Genomic DNA, 21,628 nt, shown 5'->3' with positions numbered 1-21,628 from the left:
ATTGCATTTGCCAACATTTTATATTTTAAGTTTAAAGATCAATTGACTTCTAGCAAGAAAATTGGTCAACACACCAGGGAAGGCTTCTACTGTAATTTTTTTTTTGAAATTACAGTAAAGAATTGGGCTAAGTTTGTTTACTCAAGGTTTTACCATACAAGAAGGAAATATTTGCAATCTATATATGGACACTATAAATAATTAAAAAGTATCCAGGCACAATAAAGTTGTTATATTTGTATCCTTTCTATATAAAACTCATGTGTTTCCATGATGAGATCAAAACATTGAACTATTCTGTTTCAAGGTCAGAATCTGTTTGACCTTGTTATTCGTTTAGTGATGTAAAAGCCGATGGCTATATTGTACTTGTTTCCTAATTGGCTCCCAATTATAAATTAATGCACCTGGGTAAGAGGTCAATTTTCCAAGTCTTTGATTCTTTATATTTAAGCACCCATTTGAGTCCCTTTTCTTCATCTTTTTTATCCATTTTACTCTTTTCCTTATTTTTTGGATATTTTTTCTGTAGTATTCAGAGGCGGATTTAGAGGGGGGGCCCAGGGGGCCCGGGCCCCCCCTTTTTGGGAAAAAATTTGGTTGCTTATATAGAGAATCACTGAAGCGTGACTGGAGCGGGCCCCCTCTTAGGTCAGTCAGTGGGCCCCCACTTATGAAAATTTCTGGATCCGCCACTGGTATTGAATAAAAATAGATCAGGTTTGTGGTTCAGCCATGTTTAGACAACTTTTAATAAAGTTATTTTCCTTTGATTTAATTTCATGAAAGCTCAGATTATCTTCTTTGATGTACAGATGTTGGGGAAAAAAGGGGGGAGGCAAAACTGACACCATGTGACTCTTTTGAAACATAATAATTGTTTTAAGAGTAAATAGGAAGATTGTACACTTTCAATCTTGTGATCTTGTTATAAAATTGCATTGAAAACAAATTCAAATAGGAAACTTATAAATTTATTTTATATCTGACAAACTGATTTATATGAGTAACCGACTGTATTTCATAATAATTTAATTTTGGATGTAAGGCGTCTTCTGATTGGCTGACGTCGTTTTGTTATCAGCTCATAGACATAATTATGTCATGTGACCGTGACGTCATCAAAGTTTTTTCGTGATTTTCTACTATTCAAAATATAATTAAAAGAATATGACTGTAATATTTTTTCTGCCTATTTGAAATAACATAAAAAATGTGGTGCACTCAGTGTGCACCACATTTTTTATGTTATTTCTTCATAGACAGAAAAAAATATTACAGCCATTTCTTAATGAAGAAAATTCTCTAATTTAGATGCAAACTAATTTAGTAAGTTTCCTTTATAGATAATTATATTATAAATCAAAGTGTTGGTTTGAATTAAAAATATAAAGAATTTAGTGTGTTAAGAAAGCCCAAATGTTCATTTCATTATTAATAACAAGAATACAAGAGTAGAAGTATAACTATTATTGTATAGAATAAAACTGATGTGTATTTCATTATTATATTATAAAGATAAGAACAGATTTATGATCCAGTTTAACCAGCAGAATCTACTTTTTCAAAAGCACCTGTACATTGCTCTATCATGAGACTAATTTTGCGATCATATCTATAAAATATTCAATGATAAATTTACAAATAGGTAATGTAAAATTTAAGGTTATTCAGTTGGGAAAAAGTAGATCAAAATTGACACTACATTATTCTGTACTTGTGAATTAAAATGGCCTTAAAATCGAAATACTAGTTGTAGGTCATGACTTTTTAACTTTTATTGATCAACGACATGAAAATCAATGAATTTGATAAAGAGAAAATATTTAAGTTGAATTTGTATATATGTAAGTTTTCTTTATCATTAGAATGAAAATGTTTGTAATTCATTTGTTAGCATTATATACAAATATATTGGCCACGTTTGACATAAGAGATTATAAAAAAAATATGTAGAGGTTTTATAAGATGGAGTTGACTACAATTAGTCAAAGATTCCATTTTATACAAGTTCTTGAAAGCCTCTACCTTTTAAAATGTAATTAGTCCAAAAGATCAATGTTGAAATGAACAAATAGTTTACAAATATTTACCTGATCTTTTAATAGTGGCAGGGGCTTGCTCATTAGTGATTGTTTCAAAATGTAGCATTTAGTGTTTGGCTCATTAATGAAGGCTTCACATGTACAATGAACTATAGTTGCTTACGACCACATAATTCTTTGGTCTCAGTGCAATGGCAATATTCTTTCCTATATTTTTATTATGCAACATCTCCATAGATATTGAGATTGAGATTGCTCTGATGACTGACTTATTTTTCTCATCAAACTTAATTAGCCACTATCAGTGGCGGATCCAGAAATTTTCAGAAGTGGTGGCCCGCTGACTGGCTAAGAGGGGGCCCACTCCAGTCATGCTTCAGTGATTACCTATATAAGCAACCAATTAATCTTTATACAATAAGTGTATCTTATCTATGATAGTAACACTGTTATAAAAGAATTCTATTTTCCGATAGTTAGAGTGTAGTTACTTGTGTATGTCACATGATAAATAACAATCTATATTTAGGTTCAGATATCAGTTGTAAGTTAAAATTAAGGAAGTAAAATATCTGGCAGACATATTTGAAGTTTTACAAATAAGTTATGGCCCATGGAAGAGGACAGGTCCCAGTTTCCTGTAACCTTTGTGAGGAGAACACTAGAATAGAATGGAAGTGCCTTAACTGTGACATGCTCATGTGTGATAAGTGTAAGGAGAAAATTCATGTGAAATTCAAATTTGCCAAGGATCACAAAGTTGTTTCTATCCAGGAAGTGGGGCTCCATGCAGAAGAAGTAGATTTTTCTAGTATAAGCTGTCTAAAACATTTAAAACAGAATTGCTTTATGTTTTGCAAATCCTGTGACTGTTTAGTATGTCCCCTTTGTATCTCTGAAACCCATAATGGCCATGGTTTGGTGGCCATCAGAGAGGGATATGAAATGCATACTAATAAATTGAAGGCAGGACAAAAGAATATAAGAACTAAAATAAAAGAGCTAAAGAAAAGAAAAGAAGAAGTCAAAGATATTGAAACCAGGGAACATGCAAGATTGGATAATACCTTGAAGAAAATAGAAACTCAGAAAAATGTACTTAAGAATGAGGTTGATCAACACGGTGAGAAATTAAAATCAGAAATAATGAAAAAATGGGAAGCTCTTCATCAAACTACAAAAAAAGAAGAAAATGAAGTGACACTTCTTATTGGAAGTTTGGAATCCCAAAACCTACAGGTTGATGATATCATCCAATCAAATGATGGCAGAAGAGTCTTTGTGGCTGGTTTGGGGTTAGTCCAATCAATGAAGGAAACAATCACACCACCTGGTACCAAGTTTGATTCTATTCCCACATTTCTTCCTGGACAAATAACTCTTTATAACATTGGTTCATTAGAAAATGTTTCAATAAAGGGGGACATCAAAATTATAAAAGAATTTAACTCTGAAGTTTCCAGCATACGTCATATAGCAGCATGTTCTGAAGATACATTGTGGATTAAGGACAAAAACATGCTACAGAAAGTTAAAATAGAAGGGAGTAGATTGAAGGTAATTGATAAAAAAGGTGTTAATGTCTTTGGTATGACATGTATTAATACATCTAAAGATCTCCTTTTTAATTCAGGAGAATCTGTACTGAAGCAGATCAGTGGCCAAACTAGTGAAGTAACTAATTCTGTTTATGATGTAGAACCACTCCTATCAATATCAGCTGTTTATGTAAATCCAGAGGGAAAAGTCACTGTTGGTGCTTATAGTGGGAAATTAGTTTACCCAGCAGTAGGAAGACGTGTTGTGGTTGTGATGGATAAAAGTGGGAAACATGAAACTACCTACGAATATGACAAACAAGGAAATCCTTTATTTACAAATGTGAGGAATATAACTAGAACAAAGAATGGTAATATCTGTGTAGTGGACCAGTTATCTAATGATTACAGAAGCAGAGTGGTAATACTGAGTAAGGATGGAGATGTTATAAATACCTTCAATGGACATCCAGAAGTTAACTCAGACAAAACACCTTTTGAACCACACCGTGCATTCACTACACAATCTGACAATATTGTAGTTTCAGACTCAAGAAAAAGCATTTTGTATTTTTTTAACAGCTCTGGAAATTTTATTCTATGGTGTGATTTATACAAAGTTGGAATATCTTTGTCGTTTTCCTTTTCTGTTGCTGACTCTGGAAATATTTTCATAGGATGTACAACAAGTGACAGTAGTGATAAAGCCAAAATATATGAAGTGAATATTTCATGATACAATGTATTGAAAACAATTTAGTTCATTTGCAGAAAAAGAGACTCTTTTGATGTTAGTACAAAGACAGTGTCATGAGTGTCAATCTTAATAGTAGTTGTTTCTGTCTTTTTAATAAATTGTACTTTTTATTATTGACTTTTAGTATTTTTAAGATATGGTCTAAGTGAGGTAAATGTTAAAGTTATCCATATTGTTGCAAGTGATAGACAAAATTCTTAACCATTTACAAATTAGCATATTCTCATGAATCTTCAACTCTTCTCATGTTCCAATTGCTAAAATGACTAAATCGCAATAATTTCTGAATTTACAGTATTGAATTTGATGTCTTTGGAATCCATATATAACAGCTGATCATGAGAAAATAGGAACTGATCCATAACATCTGATGTTTCAAAGGATCTTATTGATATAAGGAAGTTGAAGACGGTACTGGGACCTGTAGGTGTTTACTTGTACTTTTTTGGTCTCTTCCGGTGAAAAGATGTTTCATTGGCAATTATACCACATTTTCTTATTTTTTGATGATTACTGAGCCTGTAAGAATTTTGTATAAAATTTAACTTGCATTGTAAAGAAAAATGACATGATGTGGTATTTCATGTTAAGTTTTTGTGTCTTGGTTTATTTATCAGATACCATATATATATAAATGCAATATGTTTATTGTGATTAAATCATGTAAATGATTGTTTGAATATAAAAACAAAGATGTGGTATGAATGCCGATGAGACAATTCTCCAAAAGAGACGAAAAGGACACAGAAATAAACAACTATAGGCCATTGTATGGTCTTTAACAATGAGTAAAACCCAAACCCCATAGTCAGATATTAAAGGCCTTAAAATGACAAATGTTAAACAATTCAAATGAGACAACTAAAGGCCTGATTTACTTGGGTCAGGCACATATGGAATGTGTTTTGAAGTTGAAGGCGTGCCGACCCTCCTCTCACATGGGACAGTAGTGTAACAGTACAACATAAGAACAAACTATGAAGATCTGTTGAAAAGGTTTTCTGGTAGGTATCATCTGGCCCTGACCGCATTGTTATGGTTCATTGGTCAAATAAGTTACCAGTGTAGTTTCTTTTCACAGACACTATAAGCACTTTTATACATTGTAGTTCAACTTTATTAAGTGTATGGAATGATTGAAAGGTATATATATTCTAAACTAAAAACAACGTTCAAACCTATGATTGCATGGGATAAAAAAATGCAATTTGTATACATGTGCATGTAAAACAAATTTTGTTGTAGAGGGGTCTAAATACAGCACAAACAACATTTTCCAAAAGACCAATAAAATGAAAAAGTATATTTTAACAAAATGCATTTGACTAACAGGTTGAAAAACTGATGTTCTCAAACCCTGCTGACTGCCATTGACGATTGCTAAATGAATTGATCTTAAGATGTATGAATGGATCTTTATATCAAAAACCTGTGGCAAAGATGGTAAAATACAAATTAACATGAGGTGATAATTTTTTTTACACCATATCTGGATTTCACCAATTAATGTCTCTTCAGTGATTTTAGGGACCAAACATTATTTGATAGGCCGTATAATTTACCTCAATTTAGGATACTTTCTTGAATTTTAAAAGAGTCGAAATTGGATGAACCGATTATATAAACAGAATATATGTATTTAACTGGAAGAGTTCATCTGACGTTGACCTAATTTCATGGTTCATTTGTAAGTGGTAAGTTTGGGCCTTATTGACAAAGTGGTCTAAGAAGTCAAACTACTGCATCACTAGCCTGTCATCGCTGAGATTGTGAGTTGAAATCCTGCACATAAGCAGTTGTGCTATACATTAATCTTAATTAACTACAGTCATTATCAGTTTTACTACTGAAGGTCTGTGGTTTTTTCAAGCACTCAGGCTTTCTTCACCAATAATAACAGGCCGCCTCCAAAAAGCACAATTATAAGTGCTGAAAGTGGTGTATTATACTACCTGGTAATCAATTAATGTAAGGTGCTGCTGGCTTAGTTTCTCTTTTAGATACAATATAAAACAATATGTTTGTTGCATGGAATGATTGTAAGGTGTACAAACCTGTCTATTTATTAACAATTCTGACTTTTGAAAATATAGTATAATCAATACACATAATTAATAATGGTTAATATATGTTCTATAAATTTAATGCAGGATTATTTAAAAATTAGAAAAAAAAGTCTTTGAAATCATACAAATTTAAGCATGAGGAGCCTTTAGTTGATACATTGACAGATTTGTAATACTGATTAAACAATATGACTTTCATAGATTAGATTGATTAGTAGTTATTACTGAAAAAAATTTATTTGAAATAAATTCTTCTTATTTAAAATTTGATGATAATAAAGAAGATTATTTGATCAAAAAGCCACTTTTGATTTTATAGATAAAGGATAAACATGAGTCAATATTTGTGCTTCATGATGATGAAACTTTGATGTCCTTCACTTGAGTCATTCATAATAATGATAAAATTACTGATAATATTGACAATATTAACAAATTCTTTACTAAAAGTAGGTACTAAGTAGCTCAGGCTACAATGAGGGGGAACCTTCATGACGAATAAAGGTAAAAATTCTTGCCAAATGATGTTAACGGTAATTTTTGGTGCATGACGCTAATATATGCACTTTCTGTTAGACATTAGAAAATCCAATGATTTTGACGATTCACTTTAATTTTTTTTCCAAAAAACGGTAACAATATTTTTTTTTACCTTTTACAAATCACAATAAGGATATTTTGATGAATCATGGTAAAATTTTTATCAATTTGGCGCTAATGGTAGCTAAAAATGGCCGTTTGACGCCTCACGGTAAAGGGCATTACTACCCTCTACAATAACTTTTCTTTCCTCATGATAACCCTCATTTAACATTTACAAGTAACAATAGTACACTCCTGTCAGTGCATTATCAGTAAAGATATAATGCACTTATTTCAAAAGGTACATTTTATGAAAGAATTATCAATACATTGTAATATAAATATAATAATATTATATATTATGAAAAAATTTGTACCAACGTATATGAACTAAATATATATCTTATATCTGGCCTTTTACAGCTTTAATGCTATGATGTAGTATGGATTTTGCTCATTATTGAAGGTGGTGACCTATAATTGCTAATTTGGACATCATTTAGTCTGGGGAATATAAGTTGTCTCATTGAAACCATCTTATTATTTTATATTATTCAGTACAAGGGCAAGTATTTTTTCATACTTTGTGTGGAGGTAAAAGTTTTTTGTACTCTAACACATACATTTTGATTAAAATCCATTCTATAAGAACTGTTCCAGGATATACAAACGATCAAGGGCATTCAATGACAATATAGAAATTCTGATTGCATTTTCCAACATTTTGTTTATGTAACTTTAAAGATCAATTAACTTCTTGCAAGAAAATTGATCAAGGCTTCTACTGTAAATTTTTATTTTGAAATTACAGTAAAGAATTGGGCTTAGTATGATTATTCAAGGTTTTACCATACAAGAAGGAAAACATTTGCAATCTATATATGGACACTATAAATAATTAAAAAGTATCCAGGCACAATAAAGTTGTTATATTTGTATCCTTTCTATATAAAACTCATGTGTTTCCATGATGAGATCAAAACATTGAACTATTCTGTTTCAAGGTCAGAATCTGTTTGACCTTGTTATTCGTTTAGTGATGTAAAAGCCGATGGCTATATTGTACTTGTTTCCTAATTGGCTCCCAATTATAAATTAATGCACCTGGTTAAGGGGTCAATTTTCCAAGTCTTTGATTTTCTGTGAAGCTCTTTGTATATTATATCGTCTTCTTCCTTTAAGTTATACCTTGTCTGCATTACTTTGTTTTTTGTTTGCCCTTTTGGTATCTTCTTTTTATTCTAACAGAAAGTCTGTAAATTGGTTTAATGTTAAATTGCTTATAATATATAATAGGTTCACTTAATTCTGTGTTCAAGCCATTCTTTATAAATATTGTCCATTATTCTTTCATTCTTTATATTTAAGCACCCATTATTCCCTTTTCTTCATCTTTTTTTATCCATTTTACTTTATTCCTTATTTTTTGGATTTTTTTTTCTGTAGTATTGAATAAAAATAAATCAGGTTTGTGGTTCAGCCATGTTTAGATAACTTTTAATAGAGTTTATTATAATTTTCCTTTGATTTAATTTCATGAAAACTCAAATTATCTTCTTTGATGTAGATGTTGGGGAAAAAAGGGGGAGGTAAAACTGACACCATGTGACTCTTTTGAAACATAATAATTGTTTTAAGAGTCAATAGGAAGATTGTACACTTTCAATATTGTGATCTTGTTATAAAATTGCATTGAATTAAGTGAAAACAAATTCAAATAGGAAACTTATAAATTTATTTTATATCTGACAAACTGATTTATATGAGTAACCGACTGTATTTCATAATAATTTAATTTTGGATGTAAGGCGTCTTCTGATTGGCTGACGTCGTTTTGTTATCAGCTCATAGACATAATTATGTCATGTGACTGTGATGTCATCAAAGTTTTTTCGTGATTTTCTACGGTTCAAAATATAATTAAGAATTAAATTATAAGAAATGACTGTAATATTTTTTCTGCCTATTCGAAAAAACATAAAACATGTGGCGCACACTTTAAAATAACCTGCTACGCGGGTTATTCAGTGAGCATCACATTTTTTATGTTATTTCTTCATAGACAGAAAAAATATTACAGTCATTCCTTAACGAAGAAAATTCTCTAATTTAGATGCAAACTAATTTAGTAAGTTCCTTTATAGATAATTATATTATAAATCAAATTGTTGGTTTCAAATAAAAATATAAAGAATTTAGTGTGTTAAGAAAGCCCAAATGTTAATTTCATTATTAATAACAAGAATACAAGAGTAGAAGTATATAATATTATTGTATAGAATAAAACTGATGTGTATTTCATTTTTATATAGATAAGAACAGATTTATAATCCAGTTTAACCAGCAGAGTTTACTTTTTCAAAAGCACCTGTACATTGCTCTATCATGAGACTAATTTTTCAATCATATCTATAAAATATTCAATGATAAATTTACAAATAGGTAATGTAAAATTTAAGGTTATTCAGTTGGGAAAAAAGTAGATCAAAATTGACACTTCATTATTCTGTACTTGTGAATTTAAATGGCCTTAAAATCGAAATACTAGTTGTAGGTCATGACTTTTTAACTTTTATTGATCAATGACATGAAAATCAATGAATTTGATAAAGAGAAAATATTTAAGTTGAATTTGCATATATATGTAAGTTAATTTTCTTTATCATTAGAATGAAAATGTTTGTATTTCATTTGTTAGCATAATATACAAATAAATTGGCCACATTTGACATAAGAGATTATAAAAAAAAATATGTAGAGGTTTTATAATATGGAGTTGACTATAATTAGTCAAAGATTCCATTTTACCATACAAGTTCTTGAAAGCCTCTACCTTTTAAAATATAATTAGCCCAAAAGATCAAAGTTGATATGAACAAATAGATTACTAATATTTACCTGATCTTTTAATAGTGACAGGGGCTTGCTCATTAGTGATTGTTTCAAAATGTAGCATTTAGTGTTTGGCTCATTAATGAAGGCTTCACATGTACAATGAACTATAGTTGCTTACGACCACATAATTCTTTGGTCTCAGTGCAATGGCAATATACTTTCCTCTAGTTTTATTATACAACATCTTCATATATATTGAGATTGAGATTGCTCTGATGACTGACTTATTTTTCTCATCAAACTTAATTAGCCACTATCAGTGGCAGATCCAGAAATTTTCATAAGCGGTGGCCCACTGACTGCCTAAGAGGGGGCCCACTCCAGTCATGCTTCAGTGATTCCCTATATAAGCAACCAAACCAATTTCCCCCCGCCCCCCTAAATCTGCCTCTGATTATCATCATAAGAGGATTTTGTTTGAACATTTTATTAAAACAAATCAAGGTGTTTAAACATTTAAATTGATCTTTATACAATAATTGTATCATATCTATGATAATACACTGTTATAAAAGAATTCTTATTTCCGATAGTAAGAGTGAAGTTAATTGTGTATGTCACATGATAAATAACAATTTATATTTAGGATCTGAGATATAAGTTGTAAGTTAAAATTAAGGAAGTAAAATATCTGGCAGACATATTTGAAGCTTTACAAATTTATCATGGCCTGTGGAAGTGGACAGGTTCCAGTTTCCTGTAACCTTTGTGAGGAGAACCCTAAAATAGAATGGAAGTGCCTCAACTGTGACATGCTCATGTGTGATAAGTGTAAGGAGAAAATTCATGTGAAATTCAAATTTGCCAAGGATCACAAAGTTGTTTCTATTGAGGAGGTGGGGCTCCATGCAGAAGAAGTAGATTTTTCTAGTATTAGTTGTCAAAATCATTTGAAACAGAATTGTTTTATGTTCTGCAAATCCTGTGACTGTTTAGTATGTCCCCTTTGTATCTCTGAAACCCATAATGGCCATGGTTTGGTAGCCATTAAAGAGGGATATGAAATCCACACCAATAAATTGAAGACAGGACAAAAGAATATAAGAACTAAAATAGATGAGCTGAAGAAAAGAAAAGCAGAAGTCAAAGATATTGAAAGCACTGAACAATCAAGATTGGAAAATACCTTGAAGAAAATAGAAACTCAGAAAAATGTACTAAAGAATGAGGTTGATAAACACATAGAGAACTTAAAATCTGAAGTAATGAAAAGATGGGAAGCTCTTCATTTAACTACGAAAAAAGAAGAAAATGAAGTGACACTTCTGATTGGAAGTTTGGAATCCAAAAACTCAGAGGTTGATGATGTCATCCAATCAAATGATGGCAAGAGAGTCTTTGTGGATGGTTTGGGGTTAGTCCAATCAATGGAGGAAAAAATCACACCACCTGGCACAAAGTTTGATTCTATTCCAATGTTTCTTCCTGGACAAATAACTCCTTATAACATTGGTTCACTAGAAAATGTTTCAATAAAGGGTGAAATCGAAATCATAAAACAATTTGATTCTGAAATCTCCAGCGTAGCTTTTATAGCAGCATGTTCTGAAGATACATTGTGGATTAATACTGGAAACACACTACAGAAAATTAAAATAGAATGGAGAATATGGAAGATAATTGATCAAAAAGAGATTGATGGCCTCTTTAGTATGGCATGTACTCCATCTAAAGATCTCCTTTTTGATTCAGGAGGATGTGTACTGAAGCAGATCAGTGGCCAAACAAGTGAAGTGACTGATTCCATTTATGATGTAAAACCCTTTTCATTTATATCAGCTGTTCATGTAAACCCAGATGGGAAAGTCATTGTTGGTGCTTATAGTGGGAAATCAGTTTATCCAGCTGTAGGAAGACGAGTTGTGGTTGTTATGGATAAAAGTGGGAAACATGAAAAAACCTACGAATACGATAGACATGGAAATCCTATATTTACATGTGTCAGGAACATAACCACTACAAAGAATGGTAATATCTGTGTAGTGGACCGATTATCTGAAGATGACAGAGGTAGAGTGGTAATACTGAGTGAGGATGGGGATGTTATAAATACCTTCAGTGGACATCCAGAATTTAACACAGACAAAAATCCTTTTAAACCAAAATGTGCATTCACTACACATTCTGACAATATTGTAGTTTCCAAATTCGCTTCTTCTATTTTATATTTTTTTAATTCTTCTGGAAATCTGATTCGATGGTGTGATATTAGCAAATTTAGAGTATCTATCCCATCAGCTTTTTGTGTTGCTGACTCTGGACATACTTTCATAGGATGTACAGGCAGTAAAGGCAAAATATATGAAGTAAAAATTTCATGATACATGTGTTAGAAACATTTCTGTTCATTTGAAAAAAAAGAGCCTTTTGATCATGCTATTCCAAAAACATTGTCCATCAAAGTAGTTGTTTCTGCCTTTTTAATAAATTGTATTTTTTTATTATTGACTTTTATGATTTTTAAGATGTGATCAGTGAGGTAAATATTGATAACATATCAACACAATTACACAAATTCACCTCACCAAACAGGTGCGGATCCAGAGGGGGGGTTCCGGGGGTTGAAACCCCCCCTTTTTTTTGGACGATCAATGCATTTGAATGGGGACATGTAATTGGAACCCCCCCCCCCCTTTGTCCTGGGTTAGGAACGCCCCCTTTTTAAAATGGCTGGATCCGCCCCTGCCAAAAAAGTTAAACTATATACTATATGAATTATGGGTCTAATTTAACATACAATGTAAAGAAAAATTACATGATGTGGTATGATAGCCATATTGAAAAAAAATTAAAAGATGTAAAAATTATCAGGTCGCTTTATGACTTTTAACATAATGGACAAATAATATTTGGTATATGAGATCCTTGCAAGGTCTTAATGTCTGTCAGATCTAACCTTGACCTTATTTAATTATGTTCATAAAGTATTGATGTCTGAAGGTTAAAGCTACATGATTAAATAATTTAATTTTGGATGTAACACGTCTTCTGATTGGCTGACGTTATTTTGTTATGAGCCCATAGACATAATTTAGTCATGTGACCGTGACGTCATCAACGTTTTTTCATAGTTTTCTACGGTTTAAAATGGAATTTAGAATTAAATTATAAGAAATGACTGTAATATTTTTTCCGTCTATTTGAAATAACATAAAAAATGTGGTGCACACTGTTAAATAACCCGCTATGCGCATTATTCAGTGTGCACCAAATTTTTTATGTTATTTCTTCATAGACAGAAAAAATATTACAGTCATTCCTTAAATATCTTTTTCTCATATATACTTTGAAGAATGTAAGCAAATTACATGTACATCTCATGATCTGTCTGGCAGGTCTTGTCTAACCTTGACCTCGTGTTCATGGTTCATTAGTTAATGTTACGTATTTTGTGTTTTGGTTGTTTATCAGATGCCAATATTATGATACACAATATATTGATTATATTTTATAGATATAAAAAGATGTGGTGAAAGTGCCAATGAGACAACTCACAATCCAAGTCACAATTTATAAAAGTAAACCATTATAGGTAAAAAAAAAGTCTTCAACCCAGAGCCTTGGTTTAAACCTTAAGGCAAGCTATAAATGGTCCAAAATTCACTAAAAAATGGCTAGTGTAAAATCATTAAAACAGGAAAACCAACAGTCTAATCTACATGAAAAAAATTGAAGAATGAGAAAAATCACATCAACAAACAAAAACCACTGAACATCATGTTCCTGACTTTTATACAGGTCCAAAAAAATGTAGTGTGTTTAATGTATTGAATGATTGTTCAAAGATGTACCAGGTACATGTTTGTCTGGTAGGTATCATCTGATTTTAATGATTCATTGGTTCTGCCTCAGTGGTCACTTACTGATAGCGTTTTCACTGTAATTACAGGGGTTATGTACAGGGGTTATGAGTTCCTACGGTGAATGGGACAGGACAGGATCAAATTAGACTTTAAAATTGGTATTTCCTGCTTCTCTCCTAAACACAAGGCACATAGGAGTAAGAACAAAGACTGTTCTCAGAGTCAGAAACAAGTGTCTGGGTAGGTGATATGTCTACCTGCAGACTATTATCTTGTGAACTAGCACGTTAAAAATCCAGCTCAGTGTGCTTTACTTCAATCTTTAAATTAACTCTAGATTGTCAGATTTTCCATTGAAGGTCGCATTTTCTTTTTTTCTTGTTATTAGGGCCCTGTCTAGTGGCGGTTTGTCTGTCTTCCTAGGTCAAAGATCAAGGTTAAAAAATTTGGTTTCAGTTGACAACCCCATTACAGGTCGTCCGGTGCCTACTTAAAAGATTGCTCCCATCTCAATGATGTCTATTTTTTTTTTTAAAGTTTTCCTGGTTAAGTCTTGTTTCCTAGATACTATAAAGAAAAGGTCAACTGTATTTGGTGTAGAGAATGCATGTAAGGTGTACATGTCTAATTTTATGGTTCTATCATTAGTAAATGTTATTTTTTTGGTGTTTTGGTTTGTTTCACTGATATTGTACGCAGTGAGCCATCTTTATTTGGTATATGAAATTATTGTGAGGAAAACATATATATGTCTGGAGGAGTTCATCTTCCCTTGACCTCATTTTCATTGTGTATTAGTCAATGTTAAGTTTTCCTGGTTCATAAATATACAGATGTAACAGTTCTGTTTGATTCTTAGATACTATATGCAATATAACAACTATAGTTGTTTGATGGAAGCTGATTGTTAGGTTAATTGTTTAGTTTTCCTGATTAAGTCTGTTTTCATATATTATATACCTCCAGTAAGGGGCCAACTATATTTGGTACATGGAATGATTGTAAGGTTAATAAGCCTGTCTTGTAGGAATCTGACCTTGACCCCATTTACATGGATCACATATAATGTTTAGTTTCTCTTATACCTGTGATGTTTTTAGTAAAACCATTGTTATAAAGACTTTTAGCATAAGATTAATCATTATCAGTAAAGCAGGTTATAAATCTTTTTTTAAAACAAATAAACAAATAAGTTAAGAGTATATAAAATCATGTTGGCTGGGTTAGATTAAGAGAAACTTGGAAACCTTGACAATTTTTTTTACTATGGCCAGTGAAGGATTCACAATGTAACCATAGTATAAATATAAGTTTGTAACCACTGTCAACATAAGTATAACCATAGGCTAAGTGAGTGTGATCAATGTCAATGTTAGTACAACCAATTTGTCTTATAAAGTGTAACCCTTGTACATTCTGTCCGTCCCTTTATCCGTACATACCAAAATTGGTTTCCATTCTCTAACTTAACGTTTGCCTCAATCAAATCAATTTGTATCTGCAGTTTTTCAAAGAGAATAAACATATTAAGATTATTTTATAATTGAATTCAGACTCATATCTTTGAAAAAAAGGTGGTTGAGACTTGGCAAAATTATATCAGTGTATAATTAAAACTTCTGAAAGGAAGTTTTGAAGTAGATGTGTTAAAGGAAGCATTATGCTGGACATTAATAAATTAAAATCTGGGAACATCTTTTCCAAATAATGAGTTTTTCATTGATAAGCCAGTTTGTACTTTTATCAATTTATTTTTAATATTTTATATTTTTATTTTTTTTACAGTTGAAAAAGGGGACAAATTTTATTTGGAATGACTTAACAAGAACATATAAAATATGATTTATAAAGACTCTTTCAAAGTATGGTGTTAAGTTATAAATTTGGCTTTCTAGTTTTCAAATCATTTGGACCTTGAAGAATAATTCACAAATGTCATATGCTATTGAATCCATAAATGCATCAATTGGATTACTTGCTGCTGTGAAATTCATTATACACAATATATATATATATGTAATTATGTAATTTAGGTCTGACGAGGTAATGAAGTGAATTAATCTCAAGGCAGTCTGGCAATGGAGTTGTCTGCCCTTGGGAGATATTATAACCTGTTTTTTGTCACTGCACATCTGATATACAGTTACAGCTTCATTGATTGAAGATTAAGAACTGTTGACAAGGCAATTGCTGTCAATAATTGTCGTTTCTACCAAATGTAAATTCAGAAATTATTGTGAGGTTTTTATTAATGCGAATAATGGGACTGTCAAGTGAGTATCGTTATAATAAGAACTCGCATTCTTATATCTGTTACATATATATCTGTATGCAGATTTTCCTGTCATCCCAATAATTAATCTCGCATATTTGTCAATTTTACAAAAATAGCATTAATGAATGCATCCAATAATTTCTGAATTTACAGTATTTATTTCATATCTATTTAGCAGAAAACAAATTATTTTCAGAAAAACATTGTTTCTTAGACTATCATTGAAGCACTGGAAAGTGTTCTCAGGATAAGAACAAACAATTATTTAGAAAAGGAAATATTTTTTTAGTGTGCATTTACATGGTTTGATTTTTCATCGGATTACCAATTAGATAATGTTCCTGGAGTAAATAGAACAGCGTTTTGTTCACATGAAATGATTTTTTATTCCATAAACCAAATCAAACCACATCCGATTTTTATCAATTGGATATTAGTAAAAAATTGAAAGGAAAATTGTACCACTATAAAAAGTCACCTTTATTATAGAAGGATATGAGTGTTACAAGTTGTCAGATAACAACAGACAAATTTGATTTAGATTTAGGCCTCATGTAGCAATACTAAGCTAGTTACACAGCATTGTTAAATCGGTAGTTGTATCCAACTGTAGTATGTTTACTTCCCCCAGTTCAAAGACAAAATTTTTAACATGAAGACAAGGTCGCTTGATGATATCCCAACTTACGTAATAGCATATCATGTTTGCTCACTAGTGACAAGTTCAGGATTTTGTAAATGTGATCTTGATGACCAAATATATATATTTGTAACAAAAATAACTTCCAGTACCAAGTTACTCCATTTGTATGGGCAGTTTCACAAAGTATTTTGAAAAATGGGGAGAAGATTACTAAACTAACCTGTATTTTATAAATTGTTTTGTTATAAATTAGGCCATTAGTTTTCTTGTTTCAAAATTTTTCAAGTTGCTGTTGGGGCTTAAATTGCTAGCTATATTGTGTTTTTCTCATTGTTGAAGGCTCTGACATAATAATACTACCCCCAGAAAAGACATTCTTAAGTCTAAAAAATACTACACAGAACATTAAAGGCAAAGCAACATGAACCTCTCCCCCCCTCCCCAAACAAAATAAATAAAAAAATATAACTATAGCCATTTTAGTTGACACAAATGAAATAATTTTTTCTGAAAGTAAATCATTGCCTGACAATTATATATAAATTCATACAAAAAAGGATTATAAACTAAATTGTATCAGTTTTGTCAAATTGATTTAAAAAAAAAGAAGTTTTTAGTGATTTTACATAGAAGCAGAAACATAAAAATATCGCCCAACAAATTATGGAACTAAAACTTGTACTTATTAACCATCTGTTGATTTTATAGTTGGACATGATAAAATACTTGTTCGCCATTCTTAATGACATAATCAATACTTCTGTCTGAAAACTACTCTGTGTTTGTCTCAGATAACAGGATATATTCTAGGACAAAAGTGTACTATACAAGTATTTTATTATATCAGTGATGAAATAATCTAAACCCTGTAAAGTGTTGTGGTCTAGCAATTATACTTACAAGATCCATCCTATCAATTGCATTATGCACTCACTCAATGACAATTTTTTTTTAAGCATTGGCTTTTTATTTGGGGAGGAGGGGATTTTTTTTCTTCAAGTTTAATCAAAAAATGAAAAAGATTTTTTTGAAACTCTTTGAATTCAAATATACCCTGTCTACCTTATTTTCAATAAGCAACAATTTACTTATTTCACTTATACTTTCTAACAGAATCAATTATTGTTCCTTCAATAAATTAAGAATGGGAACAAAGTATTCAATAATATCTCCCCCCCCCCCAAAAAAAAGAAAAAGAAAGATGAATGTAAGGTGCTCATCTAAGCTATTATATTATTATATACTTATTTAAAAAAAAAAACAGTCAAGTATGTTTAATGTGTGGGCTATAGTTTGTCTCTTTTGAATTGTTTCACATTTTGTTGTCCTTGAACTTTTGATAGCCAATTTTGATCATGGATGAAGGCCAACCAATGACCTGTGGCTGTTCACGTCTTTGCCTTTTTGTCTTTGGTGGATTATGTCTTAGTTGTCTGAAGACAATCAAATCAAATCTCCTTATTTTTAAAAAAAATTGCAAAGTTTTGATGGTAAAAAAACATTATATAAAAAATTGCATAACAAAAGAAGATTAGCGGTAATACAGTATTTCACATTTATTCTGATAACTTGTCACTTATCGTAGAAGTGTCAACAATGACATCACAAACTGTTTTTATATGAATTTGGTTAAATATACTTACCATGAAATTACATTTATATTATATAGAATATGTTTGCTTTCACTACATGTTCTCATCGCAATTAACTAGGTGATTAAAAATTACATCCATGAGATGTACTCACCTACGTCATAGTTCACCTGTGTAACATACACTAGCTTTAGTTTTAATTTTTGCGTTCAAGAGAACGCATGTTTCTCGTCGGCAAGGATTTTTAACAGTTTACTGTTGAAAATCCTTATGTTTTATAAAAGACATTATTTGTTTTCGGAATATCGGTATACGATTAATTTAATGTGAATCAGAATACAGCGCTTCTGCCAAGTTTCTGATATGCACGTTTTTCGTCATTTTTACAGCTTACGAGTCTGGAAATACGACGACATAGAAAATGACCTTTGTTTAGCCGCCATTTTCAAACATTAAATCGGGTCCGAGGAAAGGCAGAATTTAGCTGTCAAAATCGGACATGTTACGTGAGTGCTACGTTTTTAAAAAGATATATATTTAAACGGATGTTTATTTCTTTTTTTTCACGCTCAGCTGACCGGATTTTCACTGCATTAGAGCAATGCTACGAAACGGGTCGAGTGTAAAGTTTGGATAAAGTCGATTGTTTACAATTTGCAGTCTGTACACGAGACTGTGTAAACACATAACTATATTAAAATCAGAATAGGTATTTTGACCAGATCTGATTGTTTTTCATGTGGAAAACGTCCGTTTGGGAGCGTATACCACTATTGTCACTAGAACCTCAATTGGTTCAGTCGATTGTTTACATTTTGCAGTCTGTTACGTGTACACCTGGTACACGAGACTGTGTAAACACATTACTATTAAATCAGAATAGGTATTTTGACCAGATCTGATTAGTTTAATGTGGATAACGGGCGTCCGTATTGGAGCGTATACCACTATTGTAACTAGAACCTCAATTGGTTCAATAAATTTCAATCAGAAAAGGGAATCTGCCCATTTCTGATTGTTTTATTTGGAAAACGTTCCATACAGGGAGCGTAGACCAACAGTGATACTGTTTTAACAGTTGATAAATACATCACAATCAGAATAGGGATTTTGCCCACAACTGATGATGTTTATTTGGTTAACCTTCCATTCAGGGAACATAAACCATATTCATTGAAAATAAAACGTGCTCAATGGATCACTATAGAATTAAAATAGAATAGGGATTTTGCCCAAGTCTATTTGATTAATGTTGACATGTTTCATACAGGAAACATAGGAACTAGAACAACATGCATGATTTAGAATCTGTAAGTTGCATTCATTCTAATAAAATACAGATTTGATACCTTACATAAAATTAAATCATAACTATTTATTGATTGCACATTGATATTTATGGAGCATAGAATTGCACGTGGATGATTGTTGCAAATAAAATAAATTAGAATCAGACTAGTGAATTTAAGTCCAAGTCTATCAGACTTTTCTAGACATCCTTCCACCCAGGGAACATTATGTCTACTTTTATTATATTTTAAAACGACACAAGCATAGCTAATATTTGGTTGCACATTGTTTTTTGTGATGAACCAACAGTTTAGTCAATTAACATATTTGCTCATATTGATAATATATTGAACAAGTGTCTGGAAATAGTCAAGACAGATATTAAAGACACTAAAATAATACATTGTTATCTAGTACAATACAAATGTGATTGCAGTTTAAGCATACCAATACATACTTCTTTTAAATATGTCCAGTTTGAATCAGGACAGTAATTCTTAGAAGCCTGAAATATTTTTCCAGAACAGCAAATTGCTGTAAATATTTAATTATTTTTTTACTGATAAATAATTCTCCAATGCTCTAACAGACATGGAGACAGTAAGAATGGAGCACTGTTCTAAATACAGTTGATAGCTTGTGACAACTCTTTTTACTAATATTAAATTTCATGGTCTGAGTTTACTTATGACAAGAAGAACATGAATATTATAAGTTTGAACTGCTATAACCAATTGTTTGTTTTTGTCGGCAGTAAGGAAACAAAGGCTTTTATATGTTTTTTATGTAAACATTAGATTGTCTATTGAATAAAGAGTTTAGGGGATGCCATGATGCATTTCACAAAGACTCATTCAAGGTAATGGCTTATATATTGATTACATAATTCAGAGTGTACATTGCCAATGCATATAATATAATATGTACTAATTCTGTTTTGTTTTGAGTACACAAAAAAGAGGTGATAACGTAAGACTTAAGAGACTATCTTGCCCTCACTATATGGGAATCACTGTCAAATTATACATATATTTCTTCCAATCATGAAAGCAAAAGGAGTTTGGATGCTCTTTTAAAGATAGAAAATTATGCCTTAATTTACATCTTAAGTTTTCTAAGCAATGCCAACAGATGGGCAAGTTTCTGCTATAAGGATTCATTCATTGGGTCTGTTTTATTCTTAATGTGAGATTGGTAGAACCCAACAGTTTATGCAACGGCTACACATTGTTTTTCCTAGAGTTAAATATTGATTCAGAATTCTGAAGTATAGAGGACTCAAATATGCTGATTTATAGAAACAAGATTATCATTAATTTAGATCTTGTAAAAAAATTAGTAAAATATTGGTAAATAAATAAATAAGATTTAAAGCATTGTGGATGCAGGATTTATTTAAAATGCTAGACATGGTCTAGGAAATTGAAGTAGTTCTCAAGATTTGAAACTATCTATTATACAGCTCTTTATATAAACCTTTTATTTAGTCAGTCTTTACGAGATGCAGAAAAAAAAAGAAAAAAAAGAAGAGGTTTTTTTTGGAGTAACACATGATGTACCAATATAAACATATAATATATATACATTCAATTGGTTCTCAAATTTTAGCACCAGTGTAGAAGCAGTTAATCTAACAGCAAAATGTAGGAAAAGCAATTTATTCAAAAGACTGATTAATAGTTAGCAAATAGTTTTCAATAGTCTAAGAATAGTACATGAAAGTAAAATATAGTATGATAATTCCATGATTATATCAAATCAAATGCGAGATATTTTCTTAATATTATACCTAAATATTAAAATGTCACTGTTTATTTTTATTTTTGCTCATTATAAGCATAAAACTACAAAAATCTAGTCTGGTCAAAGTCAAGTTGTGTATTATCTACATGCAGGAAGGTTTTCCGAATGCATGTGATTTTAATCTCGGAATTGATGGTAATTATTCACTTTTCAATTTCCATATTACCAGCCAGAATAATATAAATATATAGCATCGAGTTAGTATCTTATGCAAGAATATGCTACACAAAATTGAAATGTGTTTATTTTAAACAATTACTTTGAATTTTGTTTCAATATTGTTTTGAAAGATGTGATTATTTAAATCACATTAATTTTGTTTTTGCCTAATCTGGGGAC

The 21,628-nt window shown here is 31.1% G+C and overlaps 2 protein-coding genes and 1 long non-coding RNA gene across 3 annotated transcripts in view; all 3 read left to right on the top strand.

The window, feature by feature from the left end:
• The window catches only part of LOC143048966 (uncharacterized), a 46,957-nt gene extending 31,139 nt beyond the window's left edge, over positions 1-15,818 (top strand). The window contains exon 6 of the long non-coding RNA XR_012969966.1: positions 15,720-15,818. This is a non-coding gene — a long non-coding RNA (uncharacterized LOC143048966). The remainder of the gene's footprint in view (positions 1-15,719) is intronic.
• On the top strand, positions 2,581-4,450 carry LOC143049842 (uncharacterized). Its single transcript, XM_076223585.1, has one exon. It carries the CDS (start codon positions 2,652-2,654, stop codon positions 4,317-4,319), a length of 1,668 nt encoding a protein of 555 aa, XP_076079700.1. The 5' UTR covers positions 2,581-2,651; the 3' UTR covers positions 4,320-4,450.
• On the top strand, positions 10,521-12,324 carry LOC143049841 (uncharacterized). Its single transcript, XM_076223584.1, has one exon. The coding sequence runs from the start codon at positions 10,549-10,551 to the stop codon at positions 12,202-12,204; it is 1,656 nt and encodes a 551-aa protein (XP_076079699.1). The 5' UTR covers positions 10,521-10,548; the 3' UTR covers positions 12,205-12,324.
• Positions 15,819-21,628: the final 5,810 nt, after the last annotated feature.

Source organism: Mytilus galloprovincialis, chromosome 10, assembly GCF_965363235.1.
Source record: "Mytilus galloprovincialis chromosome 10, xbMytGall1.hap1.1, whole genome shotgun sequence".
NCBI lineage: Eukaryota > Metazoa > Mollusca > Bivalvia > Mytilida > Mytilidae > Mytilus > Mytilus galloprovincialis.
The sequence above is the reverse complement of the archived record's forward strand: the minus strand, read 5'-3'. Positions and strand labels throughout refer to the sequence as shown.

Excerpts from the sequence above, each read along its gene's own strand:
- LOC143049841 (XM_076223584.1), top strand. The coding sequence starts at position 10,549 with ATGGCCTGTGGAAGTGGACAGGTTCCAGTTTCCTGTAACCTTTGTGAG.
- LOC143049842 (XM_076223585.1), top strand. The coding sequence starts at position 2,652 with ATGGCCCATGGAAGAGGACAGGTCCCAGTTTCCTGTAACCTTTGTGAG.